This window comes from Microcaecilia unicolor, chromosome 6, assembly GCF_901765095.1.
Source record: "Microcaecilia unicolor chromosome 6, aMicUni1.1, whole genome shotgun sequence".
Taxonomy (NCBI): Eukaryota; Metazoa; Chordata; class Amphibia; order Gymnophiona; family Siphonopidae; genus Microcaecilia; species Microcaecilia unicolor.
Window position 1 is genome coordinate 92441132 of NC_044036.1, and position 13614 is coordinate 92454745.

Below are 13614 nucleotides of genomic sequence, written 5' to 3' on the forward strand. Positions count from 1 at the left end.
CCCTTCCTGGACCCTGAAAACAGAACAAAGAGATGATCCAACTGGCAGAAGTCATTGGTAACCTTGAAATAGTGCAAAAAAAAGCACGTTTGACATCCAACCAATGCAAAGCTGCATATTTTGAGCAACAATCTTCCCTCCAGAAGGAGGGAAGAAAAATTGTCCGAGTAAGGTGAAAGGCTGAAACCACCTTTGGCAGAAAGGAAGGAAATGGATGTACCTCCGGACTGTGCAACTCAGAGAAAAGGATACCAGCAAGACAAGGCCTGGAGCTCCAAGATCTGCCTCGCCGAGAGGGCCACAAGGAGCACCTTCTTTAAAGGTAAGATCTTTAAGCATGACCTGAGTGAGAGGCTCAAACAGGGCTTGCCAGAGCACACGAAGTACAAGCCAGACATCCCTGAGAGACAAACAGACTGCACAGGAGAATAAAAGACCTCTCCTGCACAAAAAAATGGACCACATTCAGATGGGCTGCGATAGATGTGCGCTGATCAACCCCTGTAGCAGGCCAAGGCTGACACCTGAACCTTCAGGGTGTTGAAAGCCAAGCTTTGTTGCAGCCTGTCCTGCAGAAAGGCCAAAATGTGTCCTAAAGAAGCCTGAAGTGAGGCAATGGGCTGCCCAGGCCTCAAACGTCCAACCACACTCTCACATAGGCAGTAGAAGTCTCGCATAGGCTGTAGAAGTACAGCGCTTTCCTCTTCAGCTGCAACCTTTCAAGAGCCAGGCCGAAAGATCAAAGGGGGAGGAATCCTCCATGAGGATCTGGACTTGATGAAGAAGGCCCCTCCAAAGTGGAAGGGGCATTGGAGCTTCCATCCATCTGAAGTTGGACCAGTTCCGCATACTAAGGATGTCTGGGCCAGTCCGGTGCCACCAGGACAACCCAGTCCCGATACGCTACAATCCTCTGTAATACCCTTACCCTCCATCGGCCTGGGAGGAAAGACGTACAGGAGGCCCTCCACTGGCCACAGCTGGACGAGGGCATCGATCCCTAGGGAACCCACCTCCCTCCTGTGACTGAAGGTGGCTCCTAGTTGCGCAATGGACTGAAAAGCCATCAGAGAGTATGGGGGTCTTCCCACCGGTCCACTATTAGGTCAAAAACCTCCTGAGCAAGATGCCATTCTCCTGGGTCAAAGGAGACTGAAGAAATAAATTGGTCTCCATACTGAGCCTCCCCAAAATGTGAGTGGCCGACAGAAGGGGAACATGAGCCTCCACTCAAAGGAACAGGAGGCAGGACTCCCGGGCAAGAGGGGACACTCCTGGTTCCCCTTTGCCGATTGAAATAAGCCACTGCTATCAAGCTGTCCAAGAAGATCCACACAGGCTGTCCCCAGAAGAGTGGGGCAAAGCTGAAAACATCCGATGGCCCCAAGATCCAGCCGGTTGATCGACCTAAGAGGCCTCCTCTGGAGATCACCAAACATGTGCCATGTGATGAAGGACCCCCTATCCAGACAGGCCTGTATAGTGAGAGGAAGACTCTCTTGGAGATTCCCAGAGAGCCACTAAGCCATGCTCACCTGGGCCTGGATCGACCAGGGAATCCGAACTTTGTAATTCTCCGAGACTGGAGACCACGGTTTAGATTGGCAAGGATCCTTCCCGTTGAAATGGGAGGGTAACTGTCCACGGAACCATGAACTATATATTGTATGAATGCAGACAGGTTGTTGCGGGATACTAATCTTCAATTTGAAAAATGGTTTGTCATTTACCTTTATCCCTAATGGGAAGGAAGGTGCTTTTCCCCTCACTGGCTTTATGTCTTGCAAGTTCTTCCACTACGTCTCTTGTGGAAAGATTTGCAGTTGTTAAATAGAATGTGCAGGAAGTTTTTAGGGGTGGAAAGAAACAAACTTCGTATGGAGTATCTTCATGGCACTTGGTCAAAGGGAGGTTTAAGCTTACCCTGCCTTCGGTGGTACAATCAAGCTTGCCTCCTGAGGTATCTTCGAGATTAGATTTTTGCTTCTGAGCAATTTACCCCAACACGTTGGGAACGGGTACTATTTGCTCCATGGCATTTAAACTTTCTTTTCCAGGCTAAAGCTTCAAGCTTGTCATAGGAGTATTTTGCTGTAACCCTTGAGAAGTATCTGGCAACAGCTTTTGAAATTTTGGAATCAAAACTCTTATTAGCGATTTGTTACCATGTAGGGGCAATGCTGATTTCCAGCAAGGAATGAAGTCTGGACACTAGGAGATGAGCAGAATTGGGTATCACCTTGACAGAATAGAAACCTCCATCCTCAATGAGGAGATGTTCATGCTTAGAATTATAGCAAAAACCTTTAACCTGTAAAGATCACTTTGCAAATATACAGCTTTATCATTACTACATTAGTCTATAACAGGTAGCCTTGAAAACGAGATTGGGACAGAAGCTCAGGGACTTCTTAGAGGGGGACATTTTTGGACAGGTTTCTGTATCTGGGCTGCATAAAGCTTTGGTTTCATTTGCAACCTCAAGAAAAAAGCAAGCTTTTTTTGTCTGTTTGGAATTGTTACTATCGCATTCAGGAACAGAAATGCAGTATTAAATAAACTCCACCATCATGGGCTGTCTTGGGGTCCTCTGGGTGGGTGGGAGGGGGTTAGGACATTTTGGACAGGTTAATTTCAATAGATGGCCTGAAGTCATAGAAGTCCAGATGATCAACCATCTTAGTTGTAGTTTCATGTTGAGGGTTATGGAGGTGGTGGTAAGGTGTTAAGTTCTCTCAGTCATATGCTATATTGTGTTCTGTTCTCTAATTTTTCATTGTTTACTTACTATCATGTAATGGTTTAATGACTTTGCTTAGCATTGCTGTGCAGCTGTTTGTTGTATGGTTACTTTGACCTTGAATTAAAAAACAAAACAAATGGACTGGGCCAATTTTTGGGTGAAAGTGTGTACCTCTCTCAAACATCACATTCAACAGTAATTTCTAAGACAACAACCATCCCTCTACCTCAATCACAAGATCAATCCATGCTATCAAGCCTGTCACCCCCCCCCCCCCTCCTGTATCCAAAGCCAGATTAAGGTATAAGCAAACTAGGCATGTATCTAGGTCCCAGAAGTGTAGGGGGCCCTGTCAGATGTGCCAAGGACTCAGAAGTTTAGAATTGCCAAATGGCTGGATTTTTTTTTTTTTTTGAAGATTCTACAAATTTGTAAATTCTCTGTCTCAAAGCCAAAAAAATGGCTAAAGGTTCTGGATATTTTTCAGAGTTTTGCCCACTGTAGCTCTCTCCAGTCCTGCCTCCTTCCAGTTCAGAGACTGTGGGCCAGATACACAAAGGCAGCCATCTCGGTAAAATTTAAATGAGTCGCAAACAGCGACCAATGCAAAAAGGGGATCACGTGCAAATGAGATGAATGGATCCCCTTTTGTATTTTGGTTGCTGTTTGCAACTCAAAGCTGTCAAATGCATTTAACAGCTTGTCCAAAAAAACCCTGATGGTCCAATAGACCACCTTCTAGCAAAACTCCCTGGTGGTCCAATGGACCCCAAACCTCCCCTGAAATAGTTTGTCTGCACACCAGCAAATGATCCTGGTGGTCTAGTGACCCCCTTCCCTCCCTGGTATCTTAAAAAAGTTAGGCAGGAGCAACACTTTCTCCTTCAGGCCCCATCGCTTTCAAAATGGCAGTGCCCAGCCCTTGCCTGGTGCATTCCACCCCATTGCATCCCAGAATGCACCAGACAGGGGTTGGGCACTGCCATTTCGAAAGTAGAAGGGCCCGAGGCAGGAGAGGTTGCTGCTGTCCAACTTTTTCAAGGTACCTGAGAGGGGAGGGGGTCACTAGACTACCCAGGTAATTTGCCAAGGTAGGGGGGAAAGGGTCTGCTTGATCACCAATACATTGTTTAACGGGGGGGGGGGGGAGGTCTCCAGACCGCCAGGGAATTTTGTCAGGGAGGGATGCGGGGTGGGATTCAGGGCAGGGGCATAGCCAGACTTTGGCAGGAGGGGGGGGTCCAGAGCTCGAGGGGAGGGGCACATTTTAGCCCCTCCCCCCGACGATCCTCTCGACCCCCCCTCCCGCCGCCAACCCGCCATCGCCTACTTTTGCTGGTGGGGGACCCCAACCCCCACCAGCCAAGCCGAGGTCCTCTTCTTCCCAATCCCGCGCAAGGCTTTGTTCTAGTCTGACATCCTGCAGGACGTCAGACTCACAGAAACAGAACGAAGCCTTGTGCAGGATTGGGAAGAAGAGGACCTCAGCTCGGCTGGAGGGAGTTGGGGTCCCCCGCTAGCAAAGGTAGGCGACAGCGGCTTGGCAGCGGGAGGGGGGGTCGAGAGGGTCATCGGCAGGAGGGTCCAGGGGCAAATCTACGTGGGCCCAGGCCCCCATGGCCCCATACTGGCTACTCCACTGGTTCAGGGTCCACTGAACCACCAGGGAATTGCCTGTAGGCAAGGTTCAAGGTAGGGAGCACATGCATGCAGCCTTTGCAGCTGCCTGCTTGTTCCTCCTCTCCAACAGCTCCAGAGTAGCCGTAAAATTTGCATCCCCCAGAATACTCATAAAATACCAATGAGCTCATTGTAATACATTTACATGGGTTCTCGGTGGTTGCTAACAGCACGTTAGAGGCAAGGAAACACCCTTTGTGTACTACTAACTAAATAACGTTCGCTTTAGACTGGCTACAACCAGTCTGAAGCAAACATTCCCAGCATTTAAGCACAGTGGACATGCCGGATGCTTGTTTTTATCTTTCTAGGTCCATGATTTGCTTATATTCAGTACTGGATCCAGACAAGGATTTTCTTAAGCCTCTCATAGTTGATGCCATGGTTTCTGCGGTTACTGGCGCAATACTGTCCATGTTGATGGAGACACAGCTCTGAAAGATGTATAAGATCGGCTTATGAAGTCTCTCTTAAAATCTTCCTTTGATGCCTCCGTGCTGGCACTTCAAGCAGCTATCTGTGGTTCTTTGGTAGCTAGAGCTTATTTTAGATAGGTCTTCAGATGACTTCACCTTAGTAGAAACAGAGGTGGCTAAGATTGAGATGGCCTCAGCTTTCTTAGCGGATACTTCGTATGATTTGTTGAGGGCCTCAACAGGGACAGTATTGTGCTTAGTAACCGCAGAAACCATGGCATCAACTACAGGAGGCTTAAAGCCATGTCTGGATCCAGTACTGAATATAAGCAAATCATGGACCTAGAAAGAAAAAGGAGCATCCGCATGTTCCAGTGTGCTTAAATGATGTCCCTGATATCTTGGTGCATTGGAAAATTTTTACCAGCCTTCCTAATGTCCTTGAGTAAAAGATCCACCTTACGTTCCTTAATTACCTCTGAATCCTCATTAAAGTTTAATGTAAAAGTGACCAAAGCTATAAGCTCTTGTAAATCCTCTTTATGAAAAATCCATACAAGAGAAGGATCTTCAGCAGGCATGAAAGAATGTTACCGGGTCTGCCAGAGCAGGTTCCTCAGATAAACCTGTCTTCTACTGCAAGATCTTCCTCTAGGCAAGGCATCTCAGGATCAAACTCCATATCAGCTTCTTCATCTACAGCCCAGGAAACCCTAGGATGATGGAGAGAAGATCCAAGACCCCCTGACTCCTCAGGAGGGAGAGCTGCAAAAGGATCCGATTTGTGCATCAAAAACACTTTATACATTTGCAGAACAAATTCTGGAGAAAACTCTCCTTAAAGGGTCTGTCTCCTGAGATGCCCCCTGTACCAAAGACACATCTAAGGGCTGATGTGGCGCTAAAGCTCTGAAGCTGAGGACCGTGGCTGCAAAATGGCGATGCTTCCCGCCTAAACCAGAGCCTAAAGAGCTGTTTGTAACGGAGGAGAAAGTATGGCTCCCGATACTGCTTCTGACTCTGAAGAAGTAGTCAGAACCTCCATGGCGGTACAAAACTTGCAAATGCCAGATGCCATAAGCCCCCTGCGTCGGCATACTACACATCGCCGCAACTTCTCTGCCATTACTTTAGAGCGCGCTTTTTATTTTATTTTTTTCAACACAAGAAAATGAAGGAAGAGCTTCAAAAATCAGGATAACTAATTACCGCTGCAGTAGAAGATGTGGCAAGCCTGAAAACTGAGCTGCTTTTCTCTTTTGGCGCTTTTGAATTTTTGTTATTTTTAAACCACAGCAAAGCAATGCTGCTCTCGCTCCTTGTCCTCAGAACACCCTTCCCTCAAAGGGGCTGAGTGCTGAATAAACTGATTTAGCAAACTGAGTAAATAAGTCAGCGGTAGTTGTGGGGGGAGGGACCCGGACACCTGAGTATAACACCCTCAAGGCTATAAGAGAACCCCTGCGGGCCTCAGCCTCCGTTATCAATAAAGTTTGCTTTTTTTTAGCGTTGCACAGAACACAAATCTGAAATACACACACATATATATATATATATATATATATATATACACACACACAAACAGAAAAAGGGAAGAATATAGTTAAATATTAAATAAGAATAGGAGACTGAAGGGCTCACCACCTTCCACCTGCTGGAGACTGAGAATACTGGATCTTACTACAGCTATTGGCTGTCACCAGAATCAGAATTCTCGGTCTTCACCTGCTGGAAGGAGTGCACAACCCATCAGTATCTTTCTGGGCCAGTCAGGAGGGACACTAAGGAAAGAAATGATTAGTAGTAGTAGCAGCAGATTGCAGGAGCAGAACAGTGTTGATGTGTGCCTGCACTCCTGGGTTTGAATGGGCATGCGTACAAGAGCTCTGCTTACTGCAAAACTCTTGTACACATGCGCCAGGCACGTTCCTCCACCTTGCACAGAGAACATATAGGGTGGGTCCCTTACTACAAAGCACTAGCATTTTTAGCTCACGCTAAAAATCAGCTGGCGCTAAATGCTGAGACGCCCATAGGCATCACAATGGCTGTTTTAGGAGAGACGTTTGGAGCTGCTTTTGACTATTTTGTTTTACTGTGTATGTTGATTTGTAATCCATATAGCTGTAGGCTGAATATAACATTTTAAATAAATAAATAATGGGTGTCTCAGTGTTTAGCACCAGCTGATTTTTAAGGCAAGCTAAAAATGCTATTGCACCTTACTATAAAAAAAAAAAAAAAATTTTGCATGCTGTTTAGTATCGGGAACTTGATTTTTTGGTATTTTCTGGCACCAGAGTTCTGAGCACTGGCCCACGGGATCCTCAGAAGACTAAGCACAAAATGGTCCTTTAAGGAGAAATGCATAAGATTCAAGAACCCATCCCTCCCAACAGAAGCAGTGGAACATCTTTTTGCTTAGAACGGCAAAACAAACCAAGCTCTGTCTCTGCTCCCTCATCCCCCTGGCTGCTAATGCTATGCAAGGCTGCCGGGGGTGGGGGGTGGGGGGGGCAAAATTCCCCGGACCTCCATGGAGAGCCCAGCACCAGGGTCTCTATCTCTCCTGCTCCTGACGGAACCCAAGTGATCATGTCCTGACAGAAGCACAAGACAGAAAACTCTGGCGCCAGGCCTTCCCTGGGCTGGGCCCAGTTCAGTCTCTTGGCGGCCCTGATGCTGTGAAGGATAAAAACTTTAGTAGGGCAATGACAACCTACTCTGTTCCTCTGCCATACCCATACAACCCTCCCCCCTCAGTATTTTCCTGCACAGTGTAACTCAAATATAGATGAAACAATGCAAAAAAAATCAGACTAATATACAGAGAGAAATGTAAGAGCATTACCCAAGATCACCATGAATCATGCACGAGTTCTCCACTAGTATGCTCTTTCAGCAATGCAACACATTTAGGTGCCTCGAGGCTATGAGAAAGTGGACATGGCAAACTAGATGTGCAGTCTTAGGAAAGAGTCTCCTGGTCCCCTCTCAACTCTTTCAATATGATACAGAGTACAATAATTCAGCCAACTGAGGTTCAAGAACTTAGAACAGAGTTGCAGCCCCTCTCACTTCAGACCAATTCAATGATGGTCCTGTGCAATGACGACTAGCAGTTGTTGCACAGGAGTGAGGCCTAGATGATCAGTCAGAGCCCAAGCTACTGTTTAGCAGCACAGCTTCACCAGAAGGAAGAAGCTCTACCGCGAAACAAGCGCTTTCAGGTTGAAGCTCCGTGATGGGATTTGACTGGTGAATTGTCCACGCTCAGAAGCTCCCAGAAGCTTATGGATTTGTTACAGTGACTGGAAGATAAGTGTGTGGGGGGGGGGGGGGGTTTGTGTGATTTTCTAATATTTTGAACTTCTTGGGATTTTTTTCCTCAGTTTGTGTGAACTCAGCATTGCCTTTTTGATCTCTGTAAGTTAATATCAAGACACTGGGTTTTTTGAGCAGCTATTTTTTCTCCCGTTGGGAGTTTATGGCTCCTCTTTTTTTCAGTACCAATATAAGAAACCTATGATAACAACTGAGACTCCATATAGGGATTAAGCTTGTTTGCTAGAATTAGGTCTTTGTACCTATCCCTGAAATTTTTTTTAGGTCTCTAATTTAAAATATTATAGAACAATGGCAATGAGGGCTCACTGAATTGAGTTATAGCAAACTTTTTTTTTTTTTTATTGTGAAGGTATTACAATAGGTCAGCTCAGTATAAGGATGGTGTCATGGGGATCAATCCTTCACTGAGCTGAAGAGATTTGGCCAAAAATAAATTTTCTCCAGCACCTGGAAATTAAGGAATCATATGGAAGAAAAAGGTTCCATTATTTCTGTGTCAGTTTAAAAACAGTACACTTGTACATATAGCCTATGCACCAAAAGTTACTCGTACTGTACTAATAGCCCATGCTAAATTAAAAACTTTTCAGAGTTTTTGTGCTGTTTCAAAGATAAGAATACATAAAACAAGTAACTAGTATGGCTGATGTTCTCATGTCATTTTAAAAACAGCAGCATATCCCAGCTAGTACCAAAAAAGGAACTGCTGTCTCCCATTAACAAAACAAGACTCAGAGCCCTGGGGACATGGGCAGGCCTGCCAGTTTATTCAAGACATAGCTTAGAAAGATGGTGCACAATGTCATTAAGAAGGATGATGGAGCTCCTCAGATAGATAGATACTCAAACATTAAAACAAAAAGTTCACTCATCCATTTTTTTAAAAAGCTGCATCCATCTGCAGGTCAAACAGTGCAGACAAGAGGGACAGCAAAGATACACTTAAGCAGAGAACTAGCCTACAGAAAAGACCTAACCATATTTCAAAGTACATTCACAAAGAACACATTTGCAAATGCTCTGTAGTCCACAAGGGCGCACAACTTTTCAAATTTGTAGATATAACTTACCACAGATATAAAAAGCAAGTGAAGAGATCTTTTTCTTTTGACAAGGGAGGTTATCCTCCTTACTCCATTTCCCACCCACCTTAACTGGATATATGAAAGTGAACTAAACTGGTAGAGGCCAAGCAGGTCTGCTACCATACTACTCTAACAGACAAAGTCCTGTAGAAAAAGCCTGTGCACAAGCTTCTAGATTTTTTTAAGCCCCCCCCCCCAGCTTTTTTACATGAGCTAGCTACTAAAGCCCTCCCAAAAGCAGCCCCAGAACCACAGAAGCACCTAGTTCTGGCACCACCATACCTCCAGTTAAATATCCTACACAACTACTATGATAGCACTGGATTATTCGGACTAGGCCTTAGGCTGAGGGGATTTTTAGGGAGAGGAAATGGGTGAGTCAAAGTCACTCAAATACACACATAAAACAGAAAGGAAATTATACTAATGTTGGCTTTAAAAGCACATAAAGAGCTGGGAAATTTTCAAATTCCTACCATACAACTACTACAGACCCGTTTTATAATAAGAATAGAAGCTATCTGGAGCAAAACGTGGGAAACTGATCAGAATGGGGGATAATCAGTATATGCCAGGTAAATTTAACGGCATAGATAATTAATCAATCGTAATTACATGGGACGTCTTAACAGTTGCTGCACGTTAGTGCATTAATTGTGCCCGTTTGTAAGGCAGCCCTGATTAAAATAAAGAACATAAGCAAACCTGCGCCCTTTCCCTACATTACTCTATGTACGCCTAGAGATCCTCTAGCACTAGTAAGAACTAGGAGATTTTCTCTGTCACTCACTCCAACAGACCTCTCGACCGACGACAATTCATCAGCAAATAAACTAATGTCGACATTCCAGATGCTGACCACTTACCCAGGTGAAGGGTCAGGTTGATAGAACTCGGATATTGGATGCCCGCCAACATAGTCTGACTCTGCCACCAGGTAGGGTCCATCTGGTTGTTATAGTCGGTCAGGTATGCGGCTCCATGCTGCAGGTGAGCCTGGCTGGCATCGCACTGGTGACAGGACTTGGTGACCCCAGTGACTCCGGTCTGCACGCAATATTCCTCTGGAGGAGAGCCGCACGTGTTGCTAGCCACTACAGTCATATTAAAGGCAGCATTAACGAATTCAGGCATGCAGCGCTGGGCTCGCCCATGCTCGTCCGTGCATTCATCCATGGCGGCCAACGCAGCCCCCGACAGGAACCAAATCATGAACAGTCGAGGCCACGGCAACGGCCGCACCCTTCCACACAAACTCATGTTTAGCAAGTAGCTCGTTCGGCTCTGCAGGATTCCGAAATGCTAGCCAAGACGAAAGGAAGGAAGCTTGACAAACTTGGAGGACCGGGACAACTCGGACAAATGCACCCCACTGTGTGCAAAGAAACGCTATAGAAAGGAGCAACAGAGACTGGTTCGCGCACAGCAACAGCAGAAGTCCCGGGACTTGTCGGATACTTCTCCAACAGCAGACTACGGCACGTAAACCTGCAGTGCCTGCTACTTTCAAAACACACTACCGCAAACTCTGAGTGATGATTTGTACTCCTCTCTTCGCCGGCGGGCGCTGGTAAGGTTGGAGGAGATTATGGAGAATCCAATCCGACCGGGGACACACAGGATAGGAATAGGGGCGGGGCAACGGGGAGTAATCAAGCACACCCTCGCGCTGCACCCTGGGAATACTAGGGAAAGCAAAGAAAGAGTGTTGTTGTGTCCTCCGGATATGTCGGCTATTTCCGTCCTCGGAATGCGTTTGAAGAGAAGAGCCGCGGGCCGGATGTTTTAAGAGGAAACGCCACCATAGGGCTAGTTAGTTCGTGTGCTTGCACGGTGTGGACTGGTAAGGGTGGGTCCCCCGCATGCTACCTGTAGCTCAGGGAAAGTGCAGTTCAAGCGGTTCTCCAGCCTTACCTACCACCAAGCAAGAAATCAAGTGCTATTATTACTACTAAATGTTTGTATAGTTCTGCTGTGAGCCAACACATTGAAGACTGAAGCCCTGCTCCATGGAGTTTGTAGGCTAGAAGACATAAGTACATAAATATTGCCATACTGGGACAGATGGAAGGTAAATCAGGGGCGTAGCTAGAGCCCAAGGTGGGGGGGGGGGCACATTTTGGCCTGCTTCTCCACCGCTGCCACTTCCACCCACCCCCCCACCGCTGCTGCGAAGGTACCTTGGCTGGTGGGGGGGGGGGTCCCCAACCCCCACCAGCTAAAGTGTTTGTCCCACGCTGGTCTTGCATTGCCTAGTGCCCTGTCCTGTTTCCAGTCGCTGTGCACACAGGGCCCCAGAGCCAATTGGGGGGGGGGGCCCAGGCCCCGTAGCTACACCACTGCTATCAAGGCAAGTGTCCTGTTTCCTCCAATAGTGGCCAATCCAGGTCACAAGTACGTGACAATATCCCAAAACAGTACAATACGTTTTATGCTGTCAATCCTAGAAACAGTGGATGTTCTCCAAGTCTATTTTAATAATGGCTTATGGACTTTTCTTTTAGGAAGCTATCCACATCTTTTTAAACACCACTAAGCTAAAGCGAAGATACATACCTGTAGCAGGTATTCTCCGAGGACAGCAGGCTGATTGTTCTCACATGTGGGTCGATGTCCACGTCGGCCCAGGAATCGGCATTTTGCAAGCAAAATATTAAAAAAAGTTTTGCCAGAGTCTTCTGGCGCGTGTGCAGTGCGCACCAATTTCCTGCCTGTCGTGCAAACGCGTTCCTCAGTTAAATCAAAAGCATAAAAAGAAACAAATCAACTCCAAAGGGGAAGTGGGCGGGTCTGTGAGAACAATCAGCCTGCTGTCCTCAGAGAAAGCGAAGATACTTACCTGTAGCAGGTATTCTCCGAGGACAGCAGGCTGATTGTTCTCACATGTGGGTCATCGTCCACGGCAGCCCAGGAATCGGTAAAAAAAATTTGCAAGCAAAATAAAAGTAAAAGTCTTTCGGGAAAGTTCCGTTGTGTGGGCTGCACGAACGACTTTCCGCCCGCCGTGCAAGCGTGCCTCTTTAATTAAATCAAAAAGCATATCCTATATAATAATTCTCACCTCCAACGTTCTAATGTGCCTGGGACCGTGCCTCCCTCGGAGGTGGTCTGTCTTTCCCTACTCCTCCACCTGCCTGGGAATCAGCTGTCACTGCGCCGCTCCCGGCCACTTCGGAGCAAGTGGCAGGGGTGGGGCAACAGACCCCCCCCCTCGCCGTATCACCAACCCGCCCCCCCCACCCAATGAGCATGAACACCCCCTGTCCCCTCACGCAACTCCCACCGAGTTCCACACTCCGCCCTCCCTCCGATTTCAACACCCCCCCCCCCCCGCGTTACGGCCCCCTGTACCCCCCTTCTGCGAACCTGTCGACCCCCCTTTCCCAATGAAAACCGTCCCCTGCCGCCGTGGAGTACCTGTGCTGACCGGGGACCCCAACCCCCATCAGCCGAAGTCCTCTGCTGGCCTTTGCGGTGTTGCTTCTTCAATGATCTTCTGGAGTCGGAACCAAGATGGTGGCATAGCAAGACGCGTCGAGAGGTAGCTCTAGGGTCCCGTTTGGCGCTAAAGTTTTTTCCGCGATGATGCCCCACACCAAACGAAAGGGGACTACGAGGTTAGCTCCCCCACCTACCTCGACGTCCTCCCCGTTCCACACGGGGCTCAAGCGCTTCTTTTTGCCACTTTCCCACGGAATTAGAGACGTGGATCCCGCTGCACGGCCCTCGGGAGAGGCGGAGACCATGCTGGGAAAGGAGGTGTCTCTCTCACCACCGGCAATGCTGAAGCCTCCGTGCCCGGCATCATCGACGAGTCTGGTTGGGAAGCAGCAGCCTACCGGAAGTGTTTTGGCTGCTGCTCCCAGTGAGGGTCAAGAAACGTTGAGAAAGACGCCGAGAGTAGAGGCAGGAGCCGCAGGGAAAGAACCGGAGATAAATCTTGAAATGATTTGGAAGAAGTTGAATGAAATGGATACTACTTTACATCAGACATCAGGTGAAATTAGAGCCTTTAATAGTAAATTTCAAGAACTTAATTCTAAAGTGGATTTAATTAAAGAAGAAACTGCTGAAAAAATTTAGTGTTCAAAAGAATGTTCACTCTTTACAGGAATTTAAAGTATCTGTGATTAAAGACAATGTAGACATTCGGAGAAAGATGGAACTGATTGAGAACTTTAATAAAAGATTAAATTTACGTTTGTTAAATTTCCCTAACCTCCCTGGGATTACTCCTTATGATATGTTTAAAAGATATGTGAATGAAGTTTTATAAATTCCTTTGGAAGCTATTCCACCTGTAAATAAATTATATTATACTAGTAAAAAAGGCCCGTTTCTG

The 13614-nt window shown here is 46.9% G+C and overlaps 1 protein-coding gene across 1 annotated transcript in view; it reads right to left on the reverse strand.

Annotated features, from left to right (window-relative positions):
- Positions 1-10901, reverse strand: part of LAMC1 (laminin subunit gamma 1) — a 369035-nt gene extending 358134 nt beyond the window's left edge. Inside the window, exon 1 of the mRNA XM_030207519.1 lies at positions 10139-10901. Coding sequence (XP_030063379.1) covers positions 10139-10532 — 394 coding nt within the window. The 5' untranslated portion in view covers positions 10533-10901. The remainder of the gene's footprint in view (positions 1-10138) is intronic.
- Positions 10902-13614: the final 2713 nt, after the last annotated feature.